The sequence below is a fragment of the Natrix helvetica genome (assembly GCF_964273705.1).
Source record: "Natrix helvetica genome assembly, chromosome: 3".
NCBI lineage: Eukaryota > Metazoa > Chordata > Lepidosauria > Squamata > Natricidae > Natrix > Natrix helvetica.
In genome coordinates, this window is record NC_138549.1 from 76,480,534 (window position 1) to 76,504,824 (window position 24,291).

General features: G+C 44.0%; 1 protein-coding gene across 4 annotated transcripts in view; it reads right to left on the reverse strand.

Annotated features, from left to right (window-relative positions):
* Positions 1-20,494, reverse strand: part of DENND1B (DENN domain containing 1B) — a 212,086-nt gene extending 191,592 nt beyond the window's left edge. For 3 of the 4 annotated variants that reach the window (XM_081946402.1, XM_081946401.1, XM_081946400.1), the window contains exons 1-2: positions 18,847-20,494; positions 15,671-15,735 (exon numbers count right to left, since the gene is read on the reverse strand). In XM_081946402.1, the coding sequence (XP_081802528.1) occupies positions 15,671-15,676 (6 nt within the window). In that variant the 5' untranslated portion in view covers positions 15,677-15,735; positions 18,847-20,494. Of the gene's footprint in view, positions 1-15,670; positions 15,736-18,649; positions 18,760-18,846 lie in introns of those variants that run through there. The other variant, XM_081946403.1, reaches the window with a different exon arrangement.
* Between the last annotated feature and the right edge of the window lie 3,797 nt (positions 20,495-24,291).

Here is a 24,291-nt window from a genome sequence, read left to right on the forward strand (position 1 = left end):
CTTACCTGAACGGTCGTTCTCATGGCGCTGCGGAGAGTACAAGGATGGGTTAACACAGCCTGTTTGCCCATGGACTGAGTAGATTTTTCCCCTCTGGCCACGCCTCCTTTGCCTCTTCTGGCTCAGTTTTAAAAACGAGGTCTTGTCCGACGAAGACGTTCTCAGCTCACACCTGTGCAAAGATACAATCTCGGAGCTAAACAATCACCCTGGGTGGGTCTTGTACTCTCCGCAGCGCCATGAGAACGACCGTTCAGGTAAGACAACGGTCATTCTCCATAGCGCTGCTTGGAGAGTCCAAGGATGGGACATGCCCAAGCTATTGTGTCCCAGGGCGGGAAGAAGAGACATTGTCCGGAGCCTCAATAACCTTCTGTAATACTCTACGGCCAAAAGAGGCTTCGGCAGAGGCAAAGGAATCGATCTTGTAGTTTCTAATGAAAGCCGTGGGAGACGCCCACGTGGCTGCTCTGCAAATGTCCAGAATAGATGCTTGAGTCGCCCAGGCCGCGGTCGTGGCCGCACTTCTGGTGGAATGTGCCGTTACACGAGGTGGAACCGGCTTGCCCTGAAGGTCATATGTCATCTTAATGCAAGCTCGCAGCCACCGACCTATGGTTGAAGATGACACCTTGCGACCCAGCGAGCCTGGTTGAAAGGACACAAAGAAGGCCTCGGAGTGCCTGATGTCCTTAGTTCGTTTCAGGTAAATGCGGACAGCCCTTCGTACGTCCAATTTGTGCCACCTGCGCTCCTTGGAGTGTTGAGGGCTGGGACAGAAGTTCGGGAGGATAACCTCCTGAGACCTGTGAAAATGAGAATTCACCTTCGGCATGAAGGCGGGGTCTAACCGGAGGATGACCCTGTCTGGGTGGATGATGCACAGCTCTTCCTTGGCCGAGAAGGCCGCAATCTCAGATACCCTTCTGGCTGAAGTAATGGCTATGAGGAAGGCAGTCTTAAGAGTCAGATGTCAAAGAGATACCTTCCTCAAAGGTTCGAAGGGAGCCGCTGTCAATGCTTGCAGGACAAAGGGTAGGTTCCAGGTCGGGTACCTGTGCACCACCTGGGGTCGGATGTTGTAGGCCCCCTTCAAGAAGCTCTTGACCTGAGGATGGTGACTCAGGGATTGAAGTTGGTGTCTGGCTAAGATGGTGGATAATGCAGCAACCTGGCGCCTGAGAGTGGCTGGTGCCAGTCCTTTGTCCAAGCCCTCTTGTAGGAAGTCCAATAACTGAGGGATGGACGCTTCCACACTGTCAATGTCCCGTTTGCTGCACCAGGAAGAAAAGGCAGCCCAAGTCGCGTCATAAATGCGAGTAGTGGCCGGACGTCTGGAAGCTTGGATGGTTTTAATGACGTTGTCTGAGAGGCTCTGGTCCTTCAGGAGCTGCCCCTCAAGTGTCAGACGGCTAACTGCAACCATTGGGGCTCTGGATGGTTGATGGCCCCTTGACGCAAGGATACCTGGTCTGGAGGAATTCTCCACGGTTGCTCCACAGACAGATCGACTAGGTCCGCGAACCAGGATCTCCTGGGCCAATGTGGAGCCACCAGAATGAGCTCCGCCTCCTCCTTCAGCAGCTTGTAGATCACCTGCGGGATCAGAGGGAGGGGCGGAAACGCGTAAAGAAGCCCTGGAGGCCAGTTGGACCTCAGGGCATCCGTCCCCTCCGCTTGTGTTGACTTGTAGCGGGAGAAGAACCGCTGGAGCTGTGTGTTTGCCGCCGAGGCAAACAGGTCGACCTGTGGGAGACCAAACCTCCTTACCACCTGTGCGAACAGGTCCGGATGAAGTTGCCACTCCGAGTTGTCGATGGTCTGACGGCTCAACCAATCCGCACTCACATTGCTGGTTCCGGAGATGTGATCCGCCCTCAGCGACGCTAAGTGGATCTCTGCCCATCGTCCTATGGCCTCCGCCTCTGACATGAGTCTTTTGGAGTGGGTCCCTCCTTGTCGGTTCACGTGAGCCTTTGTGGCCACATTGTCGGTCAGTAGCAGAACGTGGTGCCCCTTCAGCTGTTCTGCAAATCTCTTCAGCGCAAGCCGGGCTGCCCTGAGTTCTAGCCAATTGATGCTCCGGGCTACCTCCGCGCTGGACCACCTGCCTTGCACCAGCTGACCTTGGCAATGCGCCCCCCAACCGTAGAGACTGGCGTCGGTCGTTACCACGATCCTGTCGGTTTCTCTGAATAGGCAGCCCTTCTCCACTGCTCGAGACTGCCACCAACTCAGAGACCACTCTTGGAGGGATGTGAACTTTCCTGGTGGAGTTGCTGATCTTTGCTCTTTGCATTGGAAGTAAGAACCATTGCAGTTCCCTTGCATGAAGACGTGCCCAGGGAACTATGTTGAGGCAAGAGATCATGATCCCTAACAGTTGGGATAGCTGCACTACCTGCCAGGACCTGTTCCTGCGACACGACCGGATCCTGCTCCTGAGGTTGCGGATTCTTTCCGGAGACAAGGACACCTGGCAAGATACTGAGTCTATTATGGCGCCCAGGTGTTGTATGCGTGTGGCAGGAGTCAGGTTGCTTTTTTCCATGTTTACGGAAAAACCGTGGTCCTGTAAGGTGTGAACTGTGACGTTTACATCTCTCACCGCTTGCTGCTGAGTCCTTGAGTGGATGATGATGTCGTCCAGATAGCACTCCAGGCGGACTGGAAGCTTGCGCAGGTGGGCCGCCACAGCTGCAAGAAGCTTCGTGAACGTTCTGGGTGCAGAAGAAAGTCCGAACGGAAGCGCCCTGTATTGGAAGTGCTTTCCGTTGTAACACAAGCGCAGGAACTTCCTGTGTGCAGGATGGATGGGCACATGCAGGTACGCCTCCTTGAGATCGATGGAGGTGAGCAGATCCCCTTGTCGCGTGCAGCTTAGGATCGACTGGAGAGACTGCATTTTGAAGCGCTTGTAGGCCAGATGTCTGTTCAGGTGCTTCAGATCTAAAATGGCCCTCCACCCCCCTGAATTCTTGGGGACCAGGAAGAGAATGGAATAGAACCCCCTCCCTTCCTGTTCTGGAGGAACTGCCCCTATTGCGTTGATCTGCAGAAGATGATCTATCTCTGCCTGCATGAGAGCCCTCTTTACAGGGTTCTTGGATAGTGGGCAGCGAACAAAGGTCCGCGGAGGAGAGGATAGAAACTCCAAGGTTAGACCCCTCCTGATGGTATTTAAGACCCACTTGTCCGAGGTTGTTTCCTCCCAACGGTCTGCATAGAATTGCAGGCGGCCCCCGATGGGAGGAGACCCCAGCCGGTCACTTCCCACGTCTAAACTGACGGTTGTGGGATCCCCCACGAAAGGGCTTCCGAAAGGACCCGATTGGATTGTCTGCCCCTGGAAGAAAAGTTGTTTCGTTCCTGGGACCTGTCAGAGGACTGGTTAAACTGTCTTTGGGAGGAATATGAAGAGGAGGAGGCCTGGGCACCTTCCTGTGCCCGAAAGGCCTGTTTCCTGAACGAGCCCTGACCTTTCCTGTCATGCTTCCTGAAGGTGGAAGGAAGGAAGGACCTTCCTCTTATCCTTTGTCTCAATTAGGAATTTCTCTAGGGAATCCCCAAAGAGGTTCTCTCCCTTGAATGGAGCTGAAGCCAGCTTCCACTTAGCCTTCATGTCCGCCTGCCAGTGCCGAAGCCAAAGCAGGCGTCGAGAAGTGATGTTGGACGCTAGTGCCCTGGAGGCGAATTTCGCTGCATGCAGGGATGCATCAGAGGCATATTCCACAGCCGTAATGATCTTGTTAAGATCATGTCGCCAACGAGATGCTTCAGATGGGGGCTGAGATCTGAGTTGGCGCAGCCATAATAGGGATGCCCTCGTAAAGAACGAGGCAGAAGTGGAGGTTTTGATCGCCCAGGCAGCCGCCTGGTGCGTTTTGAGACAAGCCTTTTCTGCCCTCTTATCCTCTGCCTTTAACCCTTCTAATAACTCGGCCGGGAGATTAGAATTAGAGGACAGAGAGACCACAGGGGCATCCACTTCTGGAGGCTTCAATACATCCTCCAGCCTAGGTTCTAAGGGATACAATGATTTGTCTGCGCCACTGGGGTTGGCCAGGGTACCTGGCTGTGCCCATTGGCGCTGGGTAACTTCCATGAACATGTCAGGGACTGGTATCAGTTCTGGGTCAGGGGTTGTTTCGCTGAACAGCCCTGCCATGAGGTCCTGGGAAGTAGAGGGGACTTCCTTGTCCTTAGGTTTGGCACCAAGCTCAGTAGAGGCTCTGGCCTTGTGTAAGATGGACTTGAATAAGGATGGCTTAAAGAGACCAGTGAAGGAGGGCTTGTCTGGAGGCATATCCTCATCCTCCGAGAGAGCAAAGTCCTCAGCAGCCTCCTCCTCCCACGTAGACACCTCTGTGGTGATAGAAGTGCCCGGGGAATCGAGTACTCTGGTCCTCTTTTCCCCCGGGGGCGAGTAGGCCTAGAGGCCTTGCCACCCCTGCCTTCCTGTAGCCTCATGGCTTCTACCACACCCTGGGAAATAGCCTGCGTGATGAGATCCCTCATCTCTACTGACATAGCTGGGCCCTTGTCCTCTACAGGCCTGGATTGGGCATAGGCCTGTCCCCTGGCACTCCTAGGAGGATCTCTCTGATCCTCTGCATGAAAACAGCATTGAAAGGAGGGGATATCCTCCCTGACTGAAGAGCTAGGAGAACCTGGATAACCCAGAGAGGCTGCAGGGGATCCTGACATGGAATCCCTATCACAGAAGGATGGGGATCTATCCCCCATCTCCTCCCCCTGCTCTATCTCCCTCTGGATGGGTGGGGAAGGAACTGGCCCAGCCTCACTTGGTAAGGGTGCAGAGGGAACCTGGGGCCTAGCAGACTTGTCCTTTAGGGAGTCCTGCCCCTTGTCCCCTTGAATTTTGGGGGCCTTGCTCCCAGCTGAAGAGTGGGAAGCTTTCCCCCCAGCGCCCTTGTTTCCCTTTCTCCCCTGGCCTGAGGGATCTGGCCTACTGCGCTTTGCAGATGGCCCTGCCAGCTCCTCCCTTCGCTCCAAACCTTCATCAGCCATCCTTGGTTGATCTTGAGTCGAAGAGGTCGCTGCTGTGGGAAGGGCAGTGGACGCTGGCCCGACGGCTCCAGAAGCGTCTGCAGATTCAGTTGGGAGGCTGGATCAGGCACCAGGACACTCCTTGCCGCTTCCCCTTAGTTGGTTGGGGAACTTCAGGCTTGCTGGAGACCCAGGCAAGCCCTCGCAATCCTCTGCGGCTGTCTGCTTGAGGCGGAGAGGCTCTGCTGCTTGCTGCTGCTTCCGGACAGTAAAAAGTCTCCAAAAAAATGGCCGCCGGTTCTTCTGCGCGCCAAAAGCCTCACTTAAGGGCCAGGCGCTTCCTATTGGCTTCAGCCGAAAAGCGCGCCAAAGCAGCGCTTTTCAAAATGGCCGCCGCTCTCCCGATCGGCAAAAGACGCCGTTTGGAGAAGCAAGGGCTTTTTTAAAAGCCTCTCCTCCAAAACGACCAGGGAAACACGGGGATTGCCGTCCTTCCCTGCGCTCGCCAGCAGACGCCGGACAAGCGGCCTCGCTTGTTCCCCCAGCTGCGACTAAGCAGCTGTGGAACCGATCGCTGCCTCAGCCTTACGTTAGTAAATCCTCTTCATGGTAAAAAATAGAAAAAAGGAAAATAAAAAGTCAAAATAATAAAACCTGGGGGAAAATCCTAATAACAACTAAATATCAACACATAAAATACTCTAAAATTACTATTGGAGAACCCAGCCTATTTGCTCAAAGCTGAGTGTTCCCCAAACTCGTCCTACCGGGCAGACTGAGTTTTTAAAACTGAGCCAGAAGAGGCAAAGGAGGCGTGGCCAGAGGGGAAAAATCTACTCAGTCCATGGGCAAACAGGCTGTGTTAACCCATCCTTGGACTCTCCAAGCAGCGCTATGGAGAACATGTATATTTCTGTTTCTATCAGCCTCATTGAATCAAAACCAATTCTGCTTTAGTGTGAAGCTTCATTGACAGAATCTTGCAAATATTAAAGTGCAATTCTCCTCTCCCCTTCATCTCCTTTACAGCCTAAGAAACTAGAGAGGGTAACTTCTGAGATTCTTGCCCATCCACCCTCTAGCTTGGGCTATGCTGTTTCTTATCTGACTGTTTTCTTGGCAGCAACTCTTTGCCCAGTCTCCCAAGGTCTTTCCCATATACCATATAGCTTCATTAACAGGACAATCTGTAAAAATTAAAATCAACTTACTTCTCCGCCCCCTCCCCATGTAAAACATAAAATAAATTTATTCTTATAGTCAGAATATAAAGTATATGAGGTAAACTTTCTTACAAGTTGCAGAAATAGGTACAGAATAAGTACACAAAACGAAGAGGAAACTGCTAGAATTAATAAGTAAAAGTAATATTTGACCTACGACAATAATTGAGTCCAGAATTATCATCATAAGTCATTGGCATCATTAAGTGAGGTGCCATATGATTTCCTGGCTTAGTTATTACAATTCCGGCTCTCCCTTTGTGATCGTAAAGTGGAGCACAAGGTGCTTTGGGGTTGGACAGGCCTGATGCAGGGTTAGGCCTGCAATGCAGCACCTCCCCAGCTTAAATGTGTCTTGCGCCACGCCTTCCAAGACGTCTGAGCCATCCCTTGCACATCTTCCTGCCGCACTGAATTTCATATCCTTGGGTCTCATCCCCCACTTGCCTCTTCTGACAATCACCTTACCAAAAGAGTGCCCAGCTGATACAACACGTGGCCTTTCTGCAGGGGCCACCTTATATCATTCTGGAGTCAGGCGCCAATTGCACAAGGGCCACGATTTTCCAAATTCTGAGAGAATTCTCAGAATGGCTGCTGCTACCAGAATCGTGTGAGGTAACCTCTGTGAAAGCCCTTGCAGCACATCAGCTGATTCTCTTTCCGAAAGAGAATCATCTGATGCTCCATGCAGCCTTCCTAAATGAATTCATGCCATTATAGAAGCAGGCACTATTGAAGCAGCCAAAATTCTTAAATCACAAGAATTGAAGCTGCTCTCAAAATGGCACCAGCTTCTGGGATGGCATGAAGGGGCCTCTGTAAAAAAAAACATGTGGCCCTGTGCAATTGGTCTGATTTTAGCTGATTTTAGCATTTAGCACTAGTTGATTGTAGTGTTTATTTCTCTATAATTCTCAACCAGATATGCAGGTTCTTGATTCCATAATTCAACACATGTACAATGCAGGTGATCTTCCTTGTTCAGTAACTCTTCAAACTTACAATGGCACTAGATGAGTGCTTGTACTTGTGGTCATCCCAGCATACTACAATCATGTCACCATCTGTGACTTTCTAGCTGATTGTTTTCAATTGGTCTTCTGAATGGAAGAATACTTTTGTTAAAAAGGGGAGGACAATAGCACCTTAAGAGCACCACCTGTGACAGTACTGAACAAGTATCCCACCAAGAAATGAATGCAGGTTGCTATCGCCTCTCTTGTTTATTTTGAGTCTTGAAATACTGAACAGAAACATAAGACAAGAGATTGTAAGAATAAATATTAAAAAAAGAAACATGTTAAGGGGTTTTGTAGATGACTTGATGTTAGTTTTGGAAAATCTTTTAAAGGGAATTGAAACATTAATGAGAAATGAGTGCAAGTAACTGACAGAGCAGAGAAAGATGGGAGTAGAAAAATAATCTCCAGGTGCTATGGTTATAGAAATATCTCAAAATACACCATCACCTATGGCTACTACCACTGTTCTCATTTTACATCAGGCAGCTTTGCATGCTACCTCTACCCAATCAATTGCCTTAAAAATTAAATGTAATAAAAGTGAATTGATTACAATCAGGGCACTGAAGGAATTTAATGGTCAAAGAGGAATGTCAGTGAGAAAGGAAGCAATCTCAGAAAGAAAAAAAGAAAGCTTGAATCACTTCTTCAATAACATTGTGTGTTTGGTCATCAAGGCTGAGAAACATTGTCCATATTCGGTATGTTTGGTTGATGAATTTGAGGAATAAAATGTGTGCTTTTGTAATGATAAACTTGTTCAACTTTTGCAAATCACAATGATTACTGTATTTTTCGGAGTATAAGACACACCTTTTTCCCTCAAAAAAAGAGGGTGAAAATCTGGGTGCGTCTTAACACTGAATACAGAATTTTTGGGCTCCTGAAACCCCACCCCTTCACCAAAATGGTCGTGCGTAGCCTTTAGGCGGCTTCCAGAATACTCCTGGGGACTGGGGAGGGCAGAAATGAGCAAACAGCAGTCTGTTTTTGCTTGGTTTTGCCCCCCCCCCAGCCCCCAGGAGCACTCTGTAAGCCTCCTAAAGGCTATATATGCCCTTTTTTGACAAAAAACAGGCCCGTTTTTATGAAAAATGAGCATTTTGCTCGCTTCCCCCCCCCCCAGTCCCCCGGAGCACTCTATAAGCCTCCTAAAGGCTATGTATACCCTTTTTTTGACAAAAAATCAGACCATTTTTCGCATTTTTGGGAGGTCTGCAGAATGCAAAAACTTTTTTTTAAATTTGCCTCTTCAAAATCTTGGTGTGTCTTATACTCCTGTGCGTCTTATACTCTGAAAAATATGGTACATAATATACAAATAAATGTTATTCTACATTTAGGGTGCAAACTCAACTTCTGCCTTGTTTTTGAACAAGTTACTTCTTTTTTGTAATTAGACAGGCCTCCACACTATGGTCACATTTATAAATTTGTCTATAGGCTAAAAAACTGTTTGTTGTGCCTTAAGAAGATAATGAACCAATTACCAGGAGAGATAAAATGCAGTTTTCCCCTATCCTGCATCAATCAGCAAATGCAGAAAGATCAAGCTCTTAGTCACTAACCAGCAGATTATCAAGACTTCTAAACTTAGCAATATTCACGTCATAACTTTATTATAAATCCAAAGGTTGGGGTAACTTCCTCTAGCCATTGTACAGTTTTAAAAAGTCAGCTTCTGTAAATGAACCATGGTTTACGTAAGATTCAAAATACATTAGAGTTATGACAAAAGTGCACCACAATTTGCCTATTTAAGGCAAGCTTGGTTGAAATGATCGCATAAGACTTCCTGTTTGTTCAATAGTAGTAGAAAGATATATGTCTAAATTTAAACTAACAAAAGAATATACAAAAAAATCCTTGTGTCCATCCTCTTCTATTATTTCTATATTTGGAATTCAATGTATAAACATAGCCTTTAAAAAGATAAGCATACAAGCCAAGAATTTTCTCATGCAGCCTCCACTTTTTCAGGTGATCCAGTCAAACTGAATATTGTTAATATTGCTTGAAAAAGAAATGGGTTTTGCTTATTTGCATAACCCAACCTTGCTACTTCACATGGTCGGTCATGAAGGTTCACTGAATTTTTGAGAAATACTCTTTTGAGAAATAGCCACTTTATTATTCCTTAGGAAAAAAATAACAATCAAAAGTATGGTAATAACATGTATTTATTAAATAATTGCAAGCAGTCTGACACCAATGACACTAATACATATGAGTAATTGTTTGCCAATTTTACATCACCACCTTTCCTCCATCAGTTGAAGGTGGCTTACTTGGAGATCTTTACCTTTTCATACTGTGGGATTCTCCTCATAACAATAGCCCTATAAGATAGTTGGATTGGTAAAACTAATCCAGAATTATTCAGCAAACTCCCATAGCTGATAGGGGACATAAACCTGTGTGTCATCAATTCTAGTATAACCCCTTACCTACTACACAACCATTCACATCACCTCTCTCACTCTTCCTCAAGCCATAAATAGAATATCACATGTGTATAGCCAACCAGCAGAAGCTATGTTCCACCAAGCCTATCAACTATAACTGGTATCATACATAACAGAACTACTAAAACATTTTACACACACAAACTTCTATACAATATATTAAAAACTAAGGGAGTCACAAAGCCAAAAAGGTACATGAAGATATTAATGTTTCATGGGTGACATTATCGTTCATAGGTACCACTGCAAATATGCAAAAGGACTTGACAAAAAAGATTTGGCTTAGATTAAATTCAGACAGACAGACAGACAGAACAATCTGGATGATCTACATTTGAGTTATACTGAAATTGAAAATGATTTCCAAAATGTATTATTTGAACTTGGAAGTCTTCTTGAGGTTAGCACTCCAAAGTAACATATAAATTAATCATACGCAACATGAAGGACAGGAATACTATGCATAACAATACTATGCATAACAAAAAAAAACAGTCAGCAAAATACTATTAATGTACATTAATGCAAAGGTCCTCTCAATATCTACTATCATAACATAAGTAGATTCATGATAACAAGGCAACAGTTTTTAAAAAGTTCTATACTAAAATTATTTTTAAAGAACAATGAAAATCCCAGCAAAATATTAAAGTTGTATTATTCATATGAGCATCATTTTTGCCTCCAGTCTTTCTTGTTGCTCAGTCTTTTTAGAAGACAATATTCTCTGTTCCTCATATTTCCCAGCAACATTTATGACTGTGATGTCACACTCTAACCTCTACTTCACAGCAAGATCAAGCACAGCAAGCAGATGGGATAAGAAAAAAAGAACACCCATTTAAAATACAAATCTCTTTTATAAAGAAAAAAAGAGTGCAGGTGCAGACAATGAATGGGTCACATTTTTAAGTATGATATATTCAAACGCTTATCCTAGCATGAAAATCCATTTAAAGCTAAATCTGGGTAACTGATGAATGTGTGCATTTTATATTGGATTCATAAATTTAAGTGAAGTATTTTTTTTAAAAAGCAACAGAGACATAAAATTCTAGAAGAGCCTAAAATCAGCCACAGGAATGAACTGCATTACCACCTTTCAAAACAGTAGGAAACATCAGTCTGAATCTTTAATAAGATTTTTAAATGAGATTCATTGAGCAGAAAGACCAAATCCTTTACTATTATTCATCAGTCAGGTCTTTATTGCAGTCAATGACCAAAATTCTACCTAAAAGGAAGAAACTGAACTTACAAAGTAAGTTAAAAATAAGCAGTAACTTTCATTATAGTGGCTTTATAAACAATAAAACAAAATTTGGTTATATTCAAAGAGACTGAATCATATTTGTCCTCTAGCAATAATATATAAAATATATTCATATAATCCAGGAATTTAGTTAATATGGAGGATATAAAACATAAGTGTTTTATGAGTTTGGGCCAGTCACTCTTTCTTAGCCCAACACCTTACAGGATTATTGTTGTGGAGAAAACAGGAGGGGGAAGGGCTGTTGGATAAGTTTACCTTTTAAAGTTATTTATAAAAATAATAAAGGCAGGATTCAAATAAATAAATAAAATGGGCAGTGCAACAGTACTCGAGCTGTATTTCAAATGCTACTTCACCACATAAAAATAAGGAATTTCTCTGAACTTTCCTTCAAAGATAGCTGTTAGGTGCATTAAAACATGCTAGAGTTAGTGGTCTCCTAAATTTAAAGATAGAGATTTGGTTTAAATATTTTGCTGGTCTAAAAACTACTACTAAAAAAACCTTAGGAAGGGACTGACAAATCTAATTGACTTTTTAAATCCTTAACATGTTGCTTGATGCCACCTACTTATAGGCCATCATCAGTAATACATCATGTGAAAAACCATGACTCTGCAACTTCTTATAAATTAACTTAAATTAACTTTTCCAAATTATCAGCCAGGATTGAGGGATCTAAGCCTACAGCCAAAAAAAAAGCCATTTCTATCAGAATAAAAATATACATAACCACATGCTGGTTTCTACTCTAATCATACTTGTTTCATGACAAAGGACCAAATTAGGCACACTTCACACCCCTTGGAAAATAACCTTAGAAATTTAGGCTGTATTCTCCTTAATTGAACAAAAGAGCTATATCGGTGTGAACACCAAGTAAGAGTTGTGTATAAACATTTGCTGCAAATCAGTGGTGGGTTCAGGATCCCGTTTCAACCGGTATACTGCAACGGGGCCGGGCACCTACCACGTGCATGCGCGCAGTACACGCAAGCAAACCCACCACCAATAATGCTCCAGCTGCTCAGCAGAGCGTTGCGCAGGCACAAGCACAACTCAAATAGGTAAGGAGAACAGGCGGGTGAGTGGGCCTTCCGGAGCACTGTACCAGAACGGTACCTGGTGCTCCCAGCAGGCACCAGTATGCCCACACTGGGGTGTACCAGTCGTAACCCACCACTGCTGCAAATACTTTACAAACAGTCAGTATAAATCTTGCCCTTTGGAATAATAAAAAGATTGACGAGTTATTGTGAATTTTGGGGCATTTTGTTTAATATAATCCTAATGGGCCTTACACTCACCACAGATGTGAACCATATCCCCAACATTTAATTGATTGTTCATTTAACTTCCAAACATCAGCTTTAGAGCTTTGGCAAATACCAAAATCTTACTTTTGGAATAATTTATATTTGAAGTTCCTGCCTTACAATGAACAATTCCATGATTATCACACAGAGATATAACTTATTTCCTATATGACAGTTAAGAGCTCTGTAAGTAGAATTATTTTTTGTGAGTCATTTTCCGTGTTACTCAACCTAAAATTTCATAAATGGCTTAATCACTTATCACACAAATTTGTCTTGCAATGTCAGAGAATAAGAGCCTGAAACTAGACTAGCCCACTTCCAAAACAAATAACAGGTTCCTCCAATCCAAAAGAGTAGATAGTTTCAAGCTTGTTGCATTATACAAACAAAAGAAAAAGGTACAAGTACCGTGTTTCCCTGAAAATAAGACAGGGTCTTATTTTCTTTTGACACCCCCCCCCCCAAAAAATAAACACTTGGCCTTATTTTTGGGGAGGTCTTTTTATTTTTGAGGTGCAGGAAGTGGCAAGCATGGTCACTTAATGGCTGCTGCTGTGTTGCAATATTTTCGGGGAGGGCTTTTTCCGTGCAAGCACTCAAAAGCCCGATTGGGCTTATTATCTGGGGAGGTCTTATTTTCAGGGAAACAGAATATTTAAAATCTTATTTTCACGAGATTTAAATTTTCCATTTGATACATAGCAAGTCACCAGATTTATCTCATTCTTTTCATTCTCTGTTTGAAAAAAATACATTATTATCAGGGGTTGTGTGTTCCTGAGAGTGTGTGTGTGTGTCCCTGAGTACCTATAGTACCAGGGATGGGTTTCAGCCGGTGTTAGTGCTGGTTCGCTCATGCGCGCTGGATGCACGCTGAGTGCACGTGCGCAGTTCAATGGAAATTGTTCTGCACATGCACAGAACTCAAAAAAATGGTGGTGGCAGCGACCAAGGAACCAGTTCAGGGACATGGCCAGCCTGGGTTGCTGCAGGTTCTGAGATCCAGGCCGTTATAACACTACCGGTTTGGCTGAACTGGGCCGAACTGGTAGAAACCCACCTCTATATAATACTTGTTTCCATGTTGATGAAAGAAGGCCAATTAAATGATCAGCATCCTAAGTAGGGTGGGAGAGTCAGTTGATTCACTTGGATTTTGAAAGTTATTTCATAAATATTCCCTCAACATAATAGCCACAGGGAGAGGGGCTGATCAGTCACAAAATGACTATCATTGGTTGTCATGGCTGGTCACAAAAAACTTTTACCAGAAACAATGCTCCTAAATATGTCCTCTATTATTCCCTCTAGTCTCTCAAGATATTTCTCATGACCTTCCAGGTTCTCTTTATGTCTTTTTAGTAATATGAACCCATTTTCATGCAACAATGTAGTTCAGGGGTGTAAAACTCGCATTGTCACGGCAGCATCAAGTGACATATTGCAACTTTTTCTCCCTTTGCTAAACCGGGCATGGATATGATCTGCATGTTCAATTTTACTCTAGAAAAATGTTTTGGGTGGGGAAAAAAATCCTTGATTTATAAAATTATACTTTCCATTTGGAACCACTGTTTAGAAGAATTTTCCATAGTAAATGGAATGATGGGCATGTCCTAGCCTTTTTGTTACTGAGGGTAGATTAAAAAATCCTTTTACATATTTTAAATGTTTTGCCTGATTTTTACTTTATTTTGGTTTTGGAGTTGTTGTTTTTTCACTAATGTCTTAAAAACTGTTCTGGAATTTCTCTTGGGAAGCATTGATATAGAAAGTTACACCATGCAAGGATTTTCCAATTTGTATTTTTCCAGGGGGATGCAAATTTGGAATACAATGCTTTTAACAAGGGATGCTTATTCGTCCATTTGCCTTTTAATAGTCTTTGATTTATTATCACAATTGGGATTGCCACAAACCAGGCAATCCGCATTGCAAATGTTACCAATCATTAGCCAAGGATCCACTAATTCCAAACATTTGTATACCTTGTCCCTCCCAGACCCAAATCTCAGTAAGACCTCCAACTCCTCTCACCCACCCATTTCCTCCCCATCTCTGACTTTTTGGCAGCCCTGCACCTTGCCCTCTAAGGTGGGAAGCAGTCCTATCCCAGTTCCAGTCACCCTCACCACCCTGCACTGACACCCCTGCTGTCCTGTATTCTGCATGCCCAGCCTAGATTCTGGGTTAGCAGAAACAGTCTAGCCTTCAGAAGGATCATGTTTGGAAGGCTAGAAAACTATCAGATACAATTGTTCTTGCAATGGTTTGGAAGGCCGCTTCTCCAAATAGTGCAATCCCAAGAATGAGACCCACTTAAAGAATGGTGCCCAGTAACCATGATAGAAAGGTGTGCCTCACATCAGCTCAGCATGCCTGTCAGCAACTACAGAACAATGCAAAGTAAGTGGACCTAGGCATAAGGGAGTGGAGAGAAATGGGCCGGGAGCAGGCCAAAGCTGCCAAGGTTGAGACAACTTGCACACACTAGGGGTGACTAAGGTGGGAGGACATATAGGTGAATGGGGACAGTTATAGCATTCTATGTCTGGTTGTAAAGGCAGGTGGACTACAAAGCACCCAAATTTTAGCACATGACAGTGAAGGTGCTACAACATCCATAACTTCAGGAAAGGGTCATAACCTCCTTTATTCCACACCATCATAATCCTGCACTGATTCTGAACAAATGGTTACAAGTTGGGGACTATCTGCAGAAATCATGAACACTTCAATTTAGCTAATCCATATTCTTTACAGTGCTTCCAAACTTGGTATTCTTTCCAAATCTAACTTTAAAAATTAAAGATTAAACCAATACAAAAATACCAATACATTTTGAGAAAAATATTTATTTTATTACCAGATCTAAATAGACCAAACATAATGATGTTACTATCCATGAACCTCTTCTGCCTAACATGACCATTATCCACTGGCTGTTAAAACAGTAATGGCAACCAAATGATTTAAACTAGCAGCATAAATGCTTATGTGTACATAGCCAAAGAGGGTTCCTTCTTAAGCATCATAATTATATGTACTGCTAAAACACAACTTAAAGAATCCATTATAATGTGCAAATTGAAAAAAGGTTAAAGCACAAACTCAAAGCAAACTGAATGTCTCTAATTAAATATTATTGTGGTTGCTACAGATAATAATAGTATATAAAACATATGTAATGTAGTAAGCTATAATTATATAGTTCTATTCCTAAAAATAACTGTAATAAAAAGCAATTAAGCACATTTCCTAACTATATTAGTCTATCTACAATAAAAAATATATAACTTGTTACATTTTGCACAACTAATTTATATGCAGAATATAAAGGCATGTGCATTACCTTCATTTTCAGAAGCCTGGCATTTTACTTGTATCACCAAATCAAAGGTAGTCTGTGGATTTTCTCTGGAAGTAAAAACAAAATATCTGACTAGTCATGAATTGGTCACAAACATTTAAATAATCTAATCACAGGAATGCTATGTTTGTTATAACATTAAACTGCATAATAGTATTGACTCATAATTACTTGTCTCTTAGAATACACAATGATTATTTACCAACCGCCCTTGAGACATATAGAATTGCATTACAATGCAAGCTCAACAAATATTATTTAAGTTGGACTGTTGAAATTCATTAGATTATGTAATGGTTAATCCAGCTCTAGTACACTAACTCTCAGCACTGAATGACTGAGAAGGACAAAGAGATTCCTGCCAGGATAAATAGAAGTGGGAATTGAAACTGAAAGTGAAGAGTTAAGAGCTAACTTGCTGCAAGTTAGAAATAACATTTGTTATTCTTTAGGAAAATAATGGTTTTCCCTTACTTCATTTGGGATTAAAATAAACAGTATAAAATAGTGGTGAATGACCACAGGAAAATACACTCAAAGTACATATATATGTAAACTATTGATATTATATCCTTTATAATCCTATACATTAGCCAGGTCTTCTTTCACCATCTATTTCAAATTCTGTAGCTGTAACATGAAGGATTCTATCATTTCAGTGGGTGAATGGGCAATTTGATTACCTTTCACCATGCAATTTCATTGTGGGTCTTGCAACACTTCCAGTATGTCTTACATATTATCCTCCTAACTCCTGTAGATATTATAGTCCTCTATAAATTTCCAGAGCAACTTCTATTGCAGTTCTAATATTTATTTATTTCTTACTGGCCATGTAGAATATAAAATATGATCTCAGAAATATTATTATATATAATTGAAATAAATGGAATTTGATAAAGACTTTTTAATCAGTACACTCCAATTTTTAAATAACACTCACCTAATGACTTAAGGAAAGATTATCCTCATTTTGACATTATGGTGCAGCATGATTTTTGTTTTACAATCAACTCTAATGGAATTTTGCTAATATTAGTTTTCCCTGAATCACATTTCCCAGTTGTGTTGAAATTAAACTTTCAAAATTTCCAGCCAATAACTCAAATAATTTATTCGCAAATACTAAAAAGTGCTAGAATGAGAATGAGTAATTTAATACAGAACAACAACTGAGAAGTAATAAGCAAACTGTAACTTCCTCTTCAATAATTATTTGAGCTTGCAAATATTAGTGCACATGCAGATGAACATGTGAGCATCCCCCCCCCCCAACTCTAATAAAGAAGTCACCCTCTGGTTGATTACACAACTACTTGACCAAAAGGATGAATGAATATGTAAATAGAAGTCCGGAAGTAGCAGATATTAAACAGCAACTGGATATGCTACATTCAAGAAAATTAAACTCCATAGTTGTTTAAGGAAGCATAAACATATGTGCTGTGGAACACAAATTCAATGTATTAAAATAGTCATGAAATTATTATCATTTTACCAAATTTATATTCATGGGGCTTCTACCCTTAAAAAATCATTCATTTTCAATTTCTGGATAAGATGTTATGCTTCTTTACACAATGTAAATACTATGCTTGCTCAAATAGAAATTAGTCCTTTTGTGAGGCTAACTTATTACTTAGCAACTGTATACAAGATTGCAGTTATAATAGGATTTGCAACTGAGCTCTCTCCTGCAAAGGTTTGTGTAGTTAAGTCTGCTAACTCCAGAAGGACCCACAATGACCAAAAAGAAAACTTCTATGATAACAGGTTCTCCACCTATAACCACAGCTTCTTCTTTAGAAACTAGATAAACATCTCATAGGTCAATTTTCTGTTTTGTATATAACTGCTTCTAGGCTTCCATAAAAAGGCCTTTCAAACTGTGTTACTTTGTACCATAAAGTATCAAACCAGTTCAATATGTAAACCAGTTCATAAAAGCAAGGGTTTTTTATGTCCATTCCAGCTGACGCACCATGAACAGATCATCAGCTTGCAAAACTACTAGAACTAGGTCAGAATGCAAAATTTAGCAAGGTTTGCAAGGTCAAGATTTAAACCACGATCACCAAATGAAGAAAAAGTTCATTCATTTTTCATTTTAAAAATAAGTCCTTGGAATTGGCATAGATATTAAAATGGTGTAGTTTTCCAACCTTCTGTGGAAATTATTAAAAATAGAAAATATTTATCTCCATTAATCCTGTGGCATCATTCTGCTCACGTTACTCTCTGTCATGGGAATTTCCTTGCCAACATCCTCCTACCCCCTCTTGCCATACTTGCTATCTTTTGACTTAATGCAGGGGAATTTTGGTGCTCCTATCAAATTGTTACCTGGCATACAGTACAGTACTGTACTGTTTATTCTTCAAATCCTATCAATTGGAGAAAGGAGAGAATGACATCTTAAGATACCCAGGTGCACAATGTGGGCAGTGTGTCCATAACTAGGCTGAGACTGTGCACCAGAAATATAGATAAAGTAGTTGTTTAGGTGAGTTGTAGGTTGCCAAGAGATCAGAAAACACCGGCCTTGGCCTGTTTCTTATTAGATTTCCTTCTGCAGAATTGTGCTGCCTGTGCTTTACTAGGGAGATCTTGCTTACTCTGATTGTGTCAAGTACTGGTCAACAAGGTAAACCCAGCAGAGGTAAAGGCAGACCTGTGACGGAGGAATGCAGGTATTATACTGTCGGCCATTCAAAAAAGAACAGTCGGATTTTATGCTGCGTGGGGGAGGAGAGTCGCTTTGGACGATAAGGTAGTTTTCACCAAGGACAAAGCAAGCCCAGCCAGAGCCGGAGGATCCACTTAAGCAAGCTCATGTGCTTGCCAAGGGATCTCTCCCCGCCGATCGGGTTTGGGATTGTAGCCCCCGACAGACGCGCGCCAGAAGCGGGGACGGGGCTCCGCTCCCTTCTTCTCCCCCCTCCCCCCCTCTTTCCTGCTGACCTCAGCTCCCGTCCCCGGCCGGCCTCCTCCTCAAGCAGCCGCGCACATGCAAAGTGGGGCTGGGGTGTTTTTGAGGCCTAGCCTGACGCCTCCCCTCGCTCTCTCCGTGGCAGCCGGCTAGCGCTTTTCCTCCCCCAGCAGACTTTGCCCCGCCACCCCGCTTCCACTGACATCTACCCACCCACCCCCGCGCTTACTTGATCCTGCAGTCCATGGTCGCATCTCGGGGTGAGGGGTCCCAGGAGGCGGCGGCACCCCTTGAAGGGAAAAGGCAGGCGCCAGTCCGGCCTGGCCGGGAAAGGAGGGCGAGAGGAGGGAAGGGAAGCGCCGGCTCTTGTCTCGCTTGCTGTCCTTCCCCCCGCGCGTCCCAAAGGGAGCAGGTCGGGGTCGCGTGCGGCTTCCCAGGCGTCTTCACCGAGGGTGGCCCGAGTTCTCGCTCTTTCGCCTCCCCGGCCCGGCGTGACGGCGGCCGTAAAAGCAGCACCTCCCTCCCTGCCTCTCTTCTACCTCTCTCAGTTCCTGCCGTAGAGAAGCGGCTTCTTCGGCACCTTGTGGAAAGCTGGAAGCTCTACGGGGCTGGAGGAACTTCTTCCTTGGGCCTTGGCCAGGGCTGCTGCGACGGACGGACGCTTAGCCCAAGGGCGGGAAGGAAAAGCAGCAGCCATAGGGCTCTTCCAGCTACGGTTGCCAATTTATTCACATCAAGGAGGCAAAGGAAGATTCTGGTCCGGGGCCTGTGGACTTTCAGCAACTTAACTCGAGAAGAACAAGACACAAGGGGGGAAAACTTTTAACATTGAACTGAAACTGAAGATGCTCGTCCGCAGACAACGCAACCCACAACAAAAGTTTAGCATTGCTAGACCTCAACTGAAACCTCCGCTTCTGGAGTGATCTGCTTGTACTATGTACTCAGCCGATCTCTTGCTGTCAGTTCAGAAGCCTTGCAGGCAGTGATCATATTTTCTTGAGGGGGAAATAAAAGACTAACCTGAAAAGGGGGCAAATCTGAAAGAGGTTCATAAGGATTAAAGAATAATAATTGTTTATGTTTATAAATTTGCTTTACAAAGGAAAATTCAAGAGCAGAACTAGAAAAAATAAATAAATCTGAAGGTCAGGTTTCTGAAATGAAGGATTGGCCTTTATAATACAAGATATAGGCTCACTACAGTGTAAGGGGATGTCACCTTTCCACTTTCATAGGTTGCCCTCCCAGAACTTTTTGAAAGTACTAGCCTGATTTTTCAAAGATTTAAGTATTGATAAGGTAAACAAGAATAGATTGATAGCAACAGAAATTTCACTCTCGCTAAGTGACCTGCAAATTAGGAAGGCTGCTGTCTACTTGGCCATGAGTTGGCATTATTTTCCTAACATGCAATACTTGGTGAAAATATCAATGGTGTAAGTTTGCTAAAAGAGTGAAACTGAGGAAATTGCTTGTATTGCATTTTTATCTCTTAATGTTGTGTTCCGTCAAATCTTGACCCACTCTTGTGGTCCTATAGAAAAAGCTCTCCAAGTTGTTCTGTGTCTCGGTGCATTATACAGGTGCATTCCTGTTGTTTCCAGTACTCTATTCATCCGCCTAATATGCTATTGACTATTTCAGAAACCACTTATCAGAACAATCAAATACTGGAATATACCCATTGCTTTCAGAGATTTCCTAATTTTTGAATGGTCAATATAATCAAAAGTTTTGGAGTAATATATAAAACAAAAGTATAGTTCTTTTTGATATATATTTTTGCAATTTCCGTCAATAGTAACTATGCAAACTCATGTTCCTTTTGGAGCTTGAATGTTCAGTTGCCACTATTTCCACTGTATCTTAAAAATAATATTAAACTCTAATTATTTAATTGTCCTTTGGTTTGAAAATTCTTATAAACATCTGTTTCTAAGGACTGGATTAAACATAGTCCTTAGGTTTAGGTTTTATTAGATTTATAGACCGCCCCCTCTCCCCGTAGGGACTCGGGGCGGTGTACAGACCATGACATAGAACAGGCATGACATAGAACAACAGACAAAACACCGCACACATACTGTCTGTATATAAAACCCAAACTGATTAAATAATTAAAAACAATCCTAAAACCAGTTTAAAACCCCAAAATTTAAAATTTAGAGAGCCATCCAGGAGGGTAATTAGGCCAGGCCGGCTAGTCGAAACAGGTGAGTCTTGAGTTTTTTGCGGAAGGAGCGGAGATCCGAGGTGGTTCTAATATCGGGGGGGGGGAGGTCGTTCCAGAGGGTTGGCCCCATCACAGAGAAGGCCCTATTCCTAGGCACCGCCCGCCCGCACTGCTTAGCGGAAGGTACCTGGAGGAGTCCCTCTCTGTGAGAGCGGATTGGTCGCAGGGATGTGTGCGGTAGAATGCGATCCCGCAAATAACTAGGTCCCGAGCCATGGAGCGCTTTCAAGATGACAATCAGCACCTTGAAACGCACCCGAAAAGCCACAGGCAGCCAGTGCAGCTCACGCAGGAAAGGTGTTACATGGGAGTACCTAGTACTCCCCATAATAACCCGCGCGGCTGCATTCTGAACCAGCTGGAGCCTTCGGGTGCATCTCAAGGGGAGCCCCATGTAGAGAGCATTGCAGTAATCAAGACGGGAAGTCACCAGGGCATGAGTGACTGTGCGAAGGGCGTCCCGCTCTAGTAGGGGGCGCAATTGGCGCACCAGGCGAACCTGGTGGAATGCCCCCCTAGCCACGGCTGTCACATGATCATCTAGCGACAGCCGGGAATCTAGGAGGACGCCCAAATTGCGTGCCCTATCCACCGGGGGCAGTTGTTCCCCCCCGATGGCCAGAGATGGAACACATTGGCTAAAGCGGGGCGCCGGTAGCCACAGCCACTCCGTCTTGGAAGGGTTGAGCTTGAGTCTGTTGTCACCCATCCAGACGTGCACGGCTTCCAGACACCGGGACATCACCTCGACGGCTTTGTTGGGGTGGTTCGGGGTGGAGATGTATAGTTGAGTGTCATATGCGTACAGATGGCACTCAACCCCAAATCCTCAAATGATCTCGCCCAGCGGTTTCATGTATGTGTTGAACAGGAGAGGTGAGAGGACCGACCCCTGTGGCACTCCGCACGTGAGCGGCCTCAGGGTCGACCTCTGCTCTCCCAACACACATTGCGTCCGACCGGAGAGGAAGGAGGAGAACCACCGCAAAACGGTGCCCCTCACCCCCATCCCCTCCAGCCGACGCAGTAGGATACCATGGTCGATGGTATCGAAAGCCGCTGAGAGATCTAACAGGACTAGAATGGAGGAACAACCCCCATCCTTCGCCCTCCAGAGATCATCCACCAATGCGACCAAAGCCGTCTCAGTGCTGTGGCCGGGTCGAAAACCGGACTGGCGCGGGTCTAGATAAGTAATTTCCTCCAGGTGTCGAGGGAACCTTGACTTATAAACACTTAGTGACCATTTGAAGTTTCGACAGACTTCCCCAAAAGCTATTTATGTCCTAGTTTCAAAGTAAGGACCACTGCAGCACCCCATGTTCATTCACCCTTACAACTGTGATTAAAACAGAGTCCCCTAAAGCAGTGGTGGGCAACCTTTTTTTTCAACTGAGCCAAATCTCGCCAAAACCACGATTGAAATTTATTTTGAGAGCCACATTTTTAAAACCGAAAATACATAGGATGGTACACTGTTTTTAGTTTCAATAAACTCTAGCATTTGAAGCACGCAAGTCTTAAAGCTGTCAAGTTACAAGATCCTTGCATCCCTAACCCTTTAGGAAAAAAACCCCAAGGGGTCTTCAAACCTGACAGCTTTAAGACTTGTGGACTTCAACTCCCAGAATTCTGAGAATTGAAGTCCACCAAGGGCATCAATCATATTAGCCCAGGCAGGGATCTGCAAAATTGGCTCTTAAGACTGGTGGACTTCAACTCCCAGAATTCTGAGAATTGAAGTCCACCAATCTTAAAACAGCCAACTTTGCAGACCTCTGTGTTAGCCCAAAGCCTGGCGCTGGGCGGGCCTTGCTCCCCCATTGGTGGAGCCCCAAGAAGCGAGGAGGCAGAAAAAGAAACGGAGGCTAAGGAGCTTCCCCCCGCCCCCTCCCAGCAAAAATCTAACCGGGGAGCCGGGCGGGCAGTAGCAAATTAGCCGATCACGCCGCGTGATCGGTTAATTTGCTACTGCCCGCCCGGCTCCCCGGTTAGATTTTTGCTGGGAGGGGGCGGGGGGAAGCTCCTTAGCCTCCGTTTCTTTTTCTGCCTCCTCGCTTCTCGTCCCCGCCCGACTTCAGGATCCTCCCTAATCATTGTGGGTCGAAAAGAAAAAAGGGAAAAGGGCGCTTGTTTTGAAGTGCCCGAGAGGAGGGAGGGGAGCAGGTGCCCGGCACACAGAAGAACCGCATTAAAATGTATAAAGAGCCACATGTGGCTCGCGAGCCGCGGCTTGCCGACCACTGCCCTAAAGGATCATGAGAATAACACCTGCTTTCAGAGTAGCACGAGGCTGCCTCTATAGGAAAGCTGAGTCTCATATCACATCAGCTGGCCACCTCTCTCAGAAGCTGCAAAAAGGTAAGTTGGGTGCTACTATGTCCTGGAGCTGGCTGAGGAGCAGGCCGCCTCCTGCAATTCCTTGAGTGGCCAAGTGGGAAGCAGACCCAAGACCTGTGAGGACTCCCAAGAGGTGGAAAGTAGAGCCTGAGATATCTCACGGGATGGGAAGATCTTTGGAGACATGGGACAGATGAGTCTGGCCTATACTGAGCCTATTAGCAATGAACAGACCATTTTCTAGACAGAAATATACTTAATTATTGTCCTGAATCATTGTATGATTCTAGCTCACACTTTCCAGCAGTTTTTCGTACAAATTCCTCTCCTACTTTTGCATTTTGTCAGCAGTGATTAGAACAATTTTTTAAAGTTTTTAATCCATTATTTTTGTTATTATTTTCTTCTCTATTTAATCATTATAACAAATCCACAGAGAAAATAAGTTTTGCTAACCAAAGCAATTGTGGAGGTAGAAGCTTATACTGAGTGTTTAACTCTTTCTATAATCAATAAAAGCACAAATGTTTTATAATGAAAGACAGATACTGTATAAAAGGAAATATAAGAAGCAATGGGAAAACAGGTGATTTACAAGTAGAAAACCAAGTGAAGTATAGTTGCAGATAACATCCCCTTTGTTAGATATTAACACTAGCTACTATGGTTTCCACTCCGGTCCTCTGTTCCAGCGGGAACAGAGGTTTAATCTGATTGGTTAAGAGGTCTGACAGCTCCCTATAAAAGGAGAGCTGTCAGACCGAACTGTTGCTGGATTGTATATACTTGACTGTTACAATAAAGAGCTGTTGTTGTGTTAAGACAGAGTCTGCCTTCTCATTGCCCTATCTAACACTGGCGATAAAGGTGGGATCGAGAGGCAGATAGGCAAAGAACGAACAACAAGACATCCAGCAAGTAAATCCAGCCCGGAGCATCGGCGCGGCATCGAGCAACCATTTCGAGTGGCAAACATGAATCACCTCAGACAAGAATGGCCATGCACACCCCGCCAACTCCATATGACCCAGTGGCCGAACACTGGGAATCGTATATGCTGAGGTTCGAATACTTCCTCCAGGCAAACGACCTCATGGG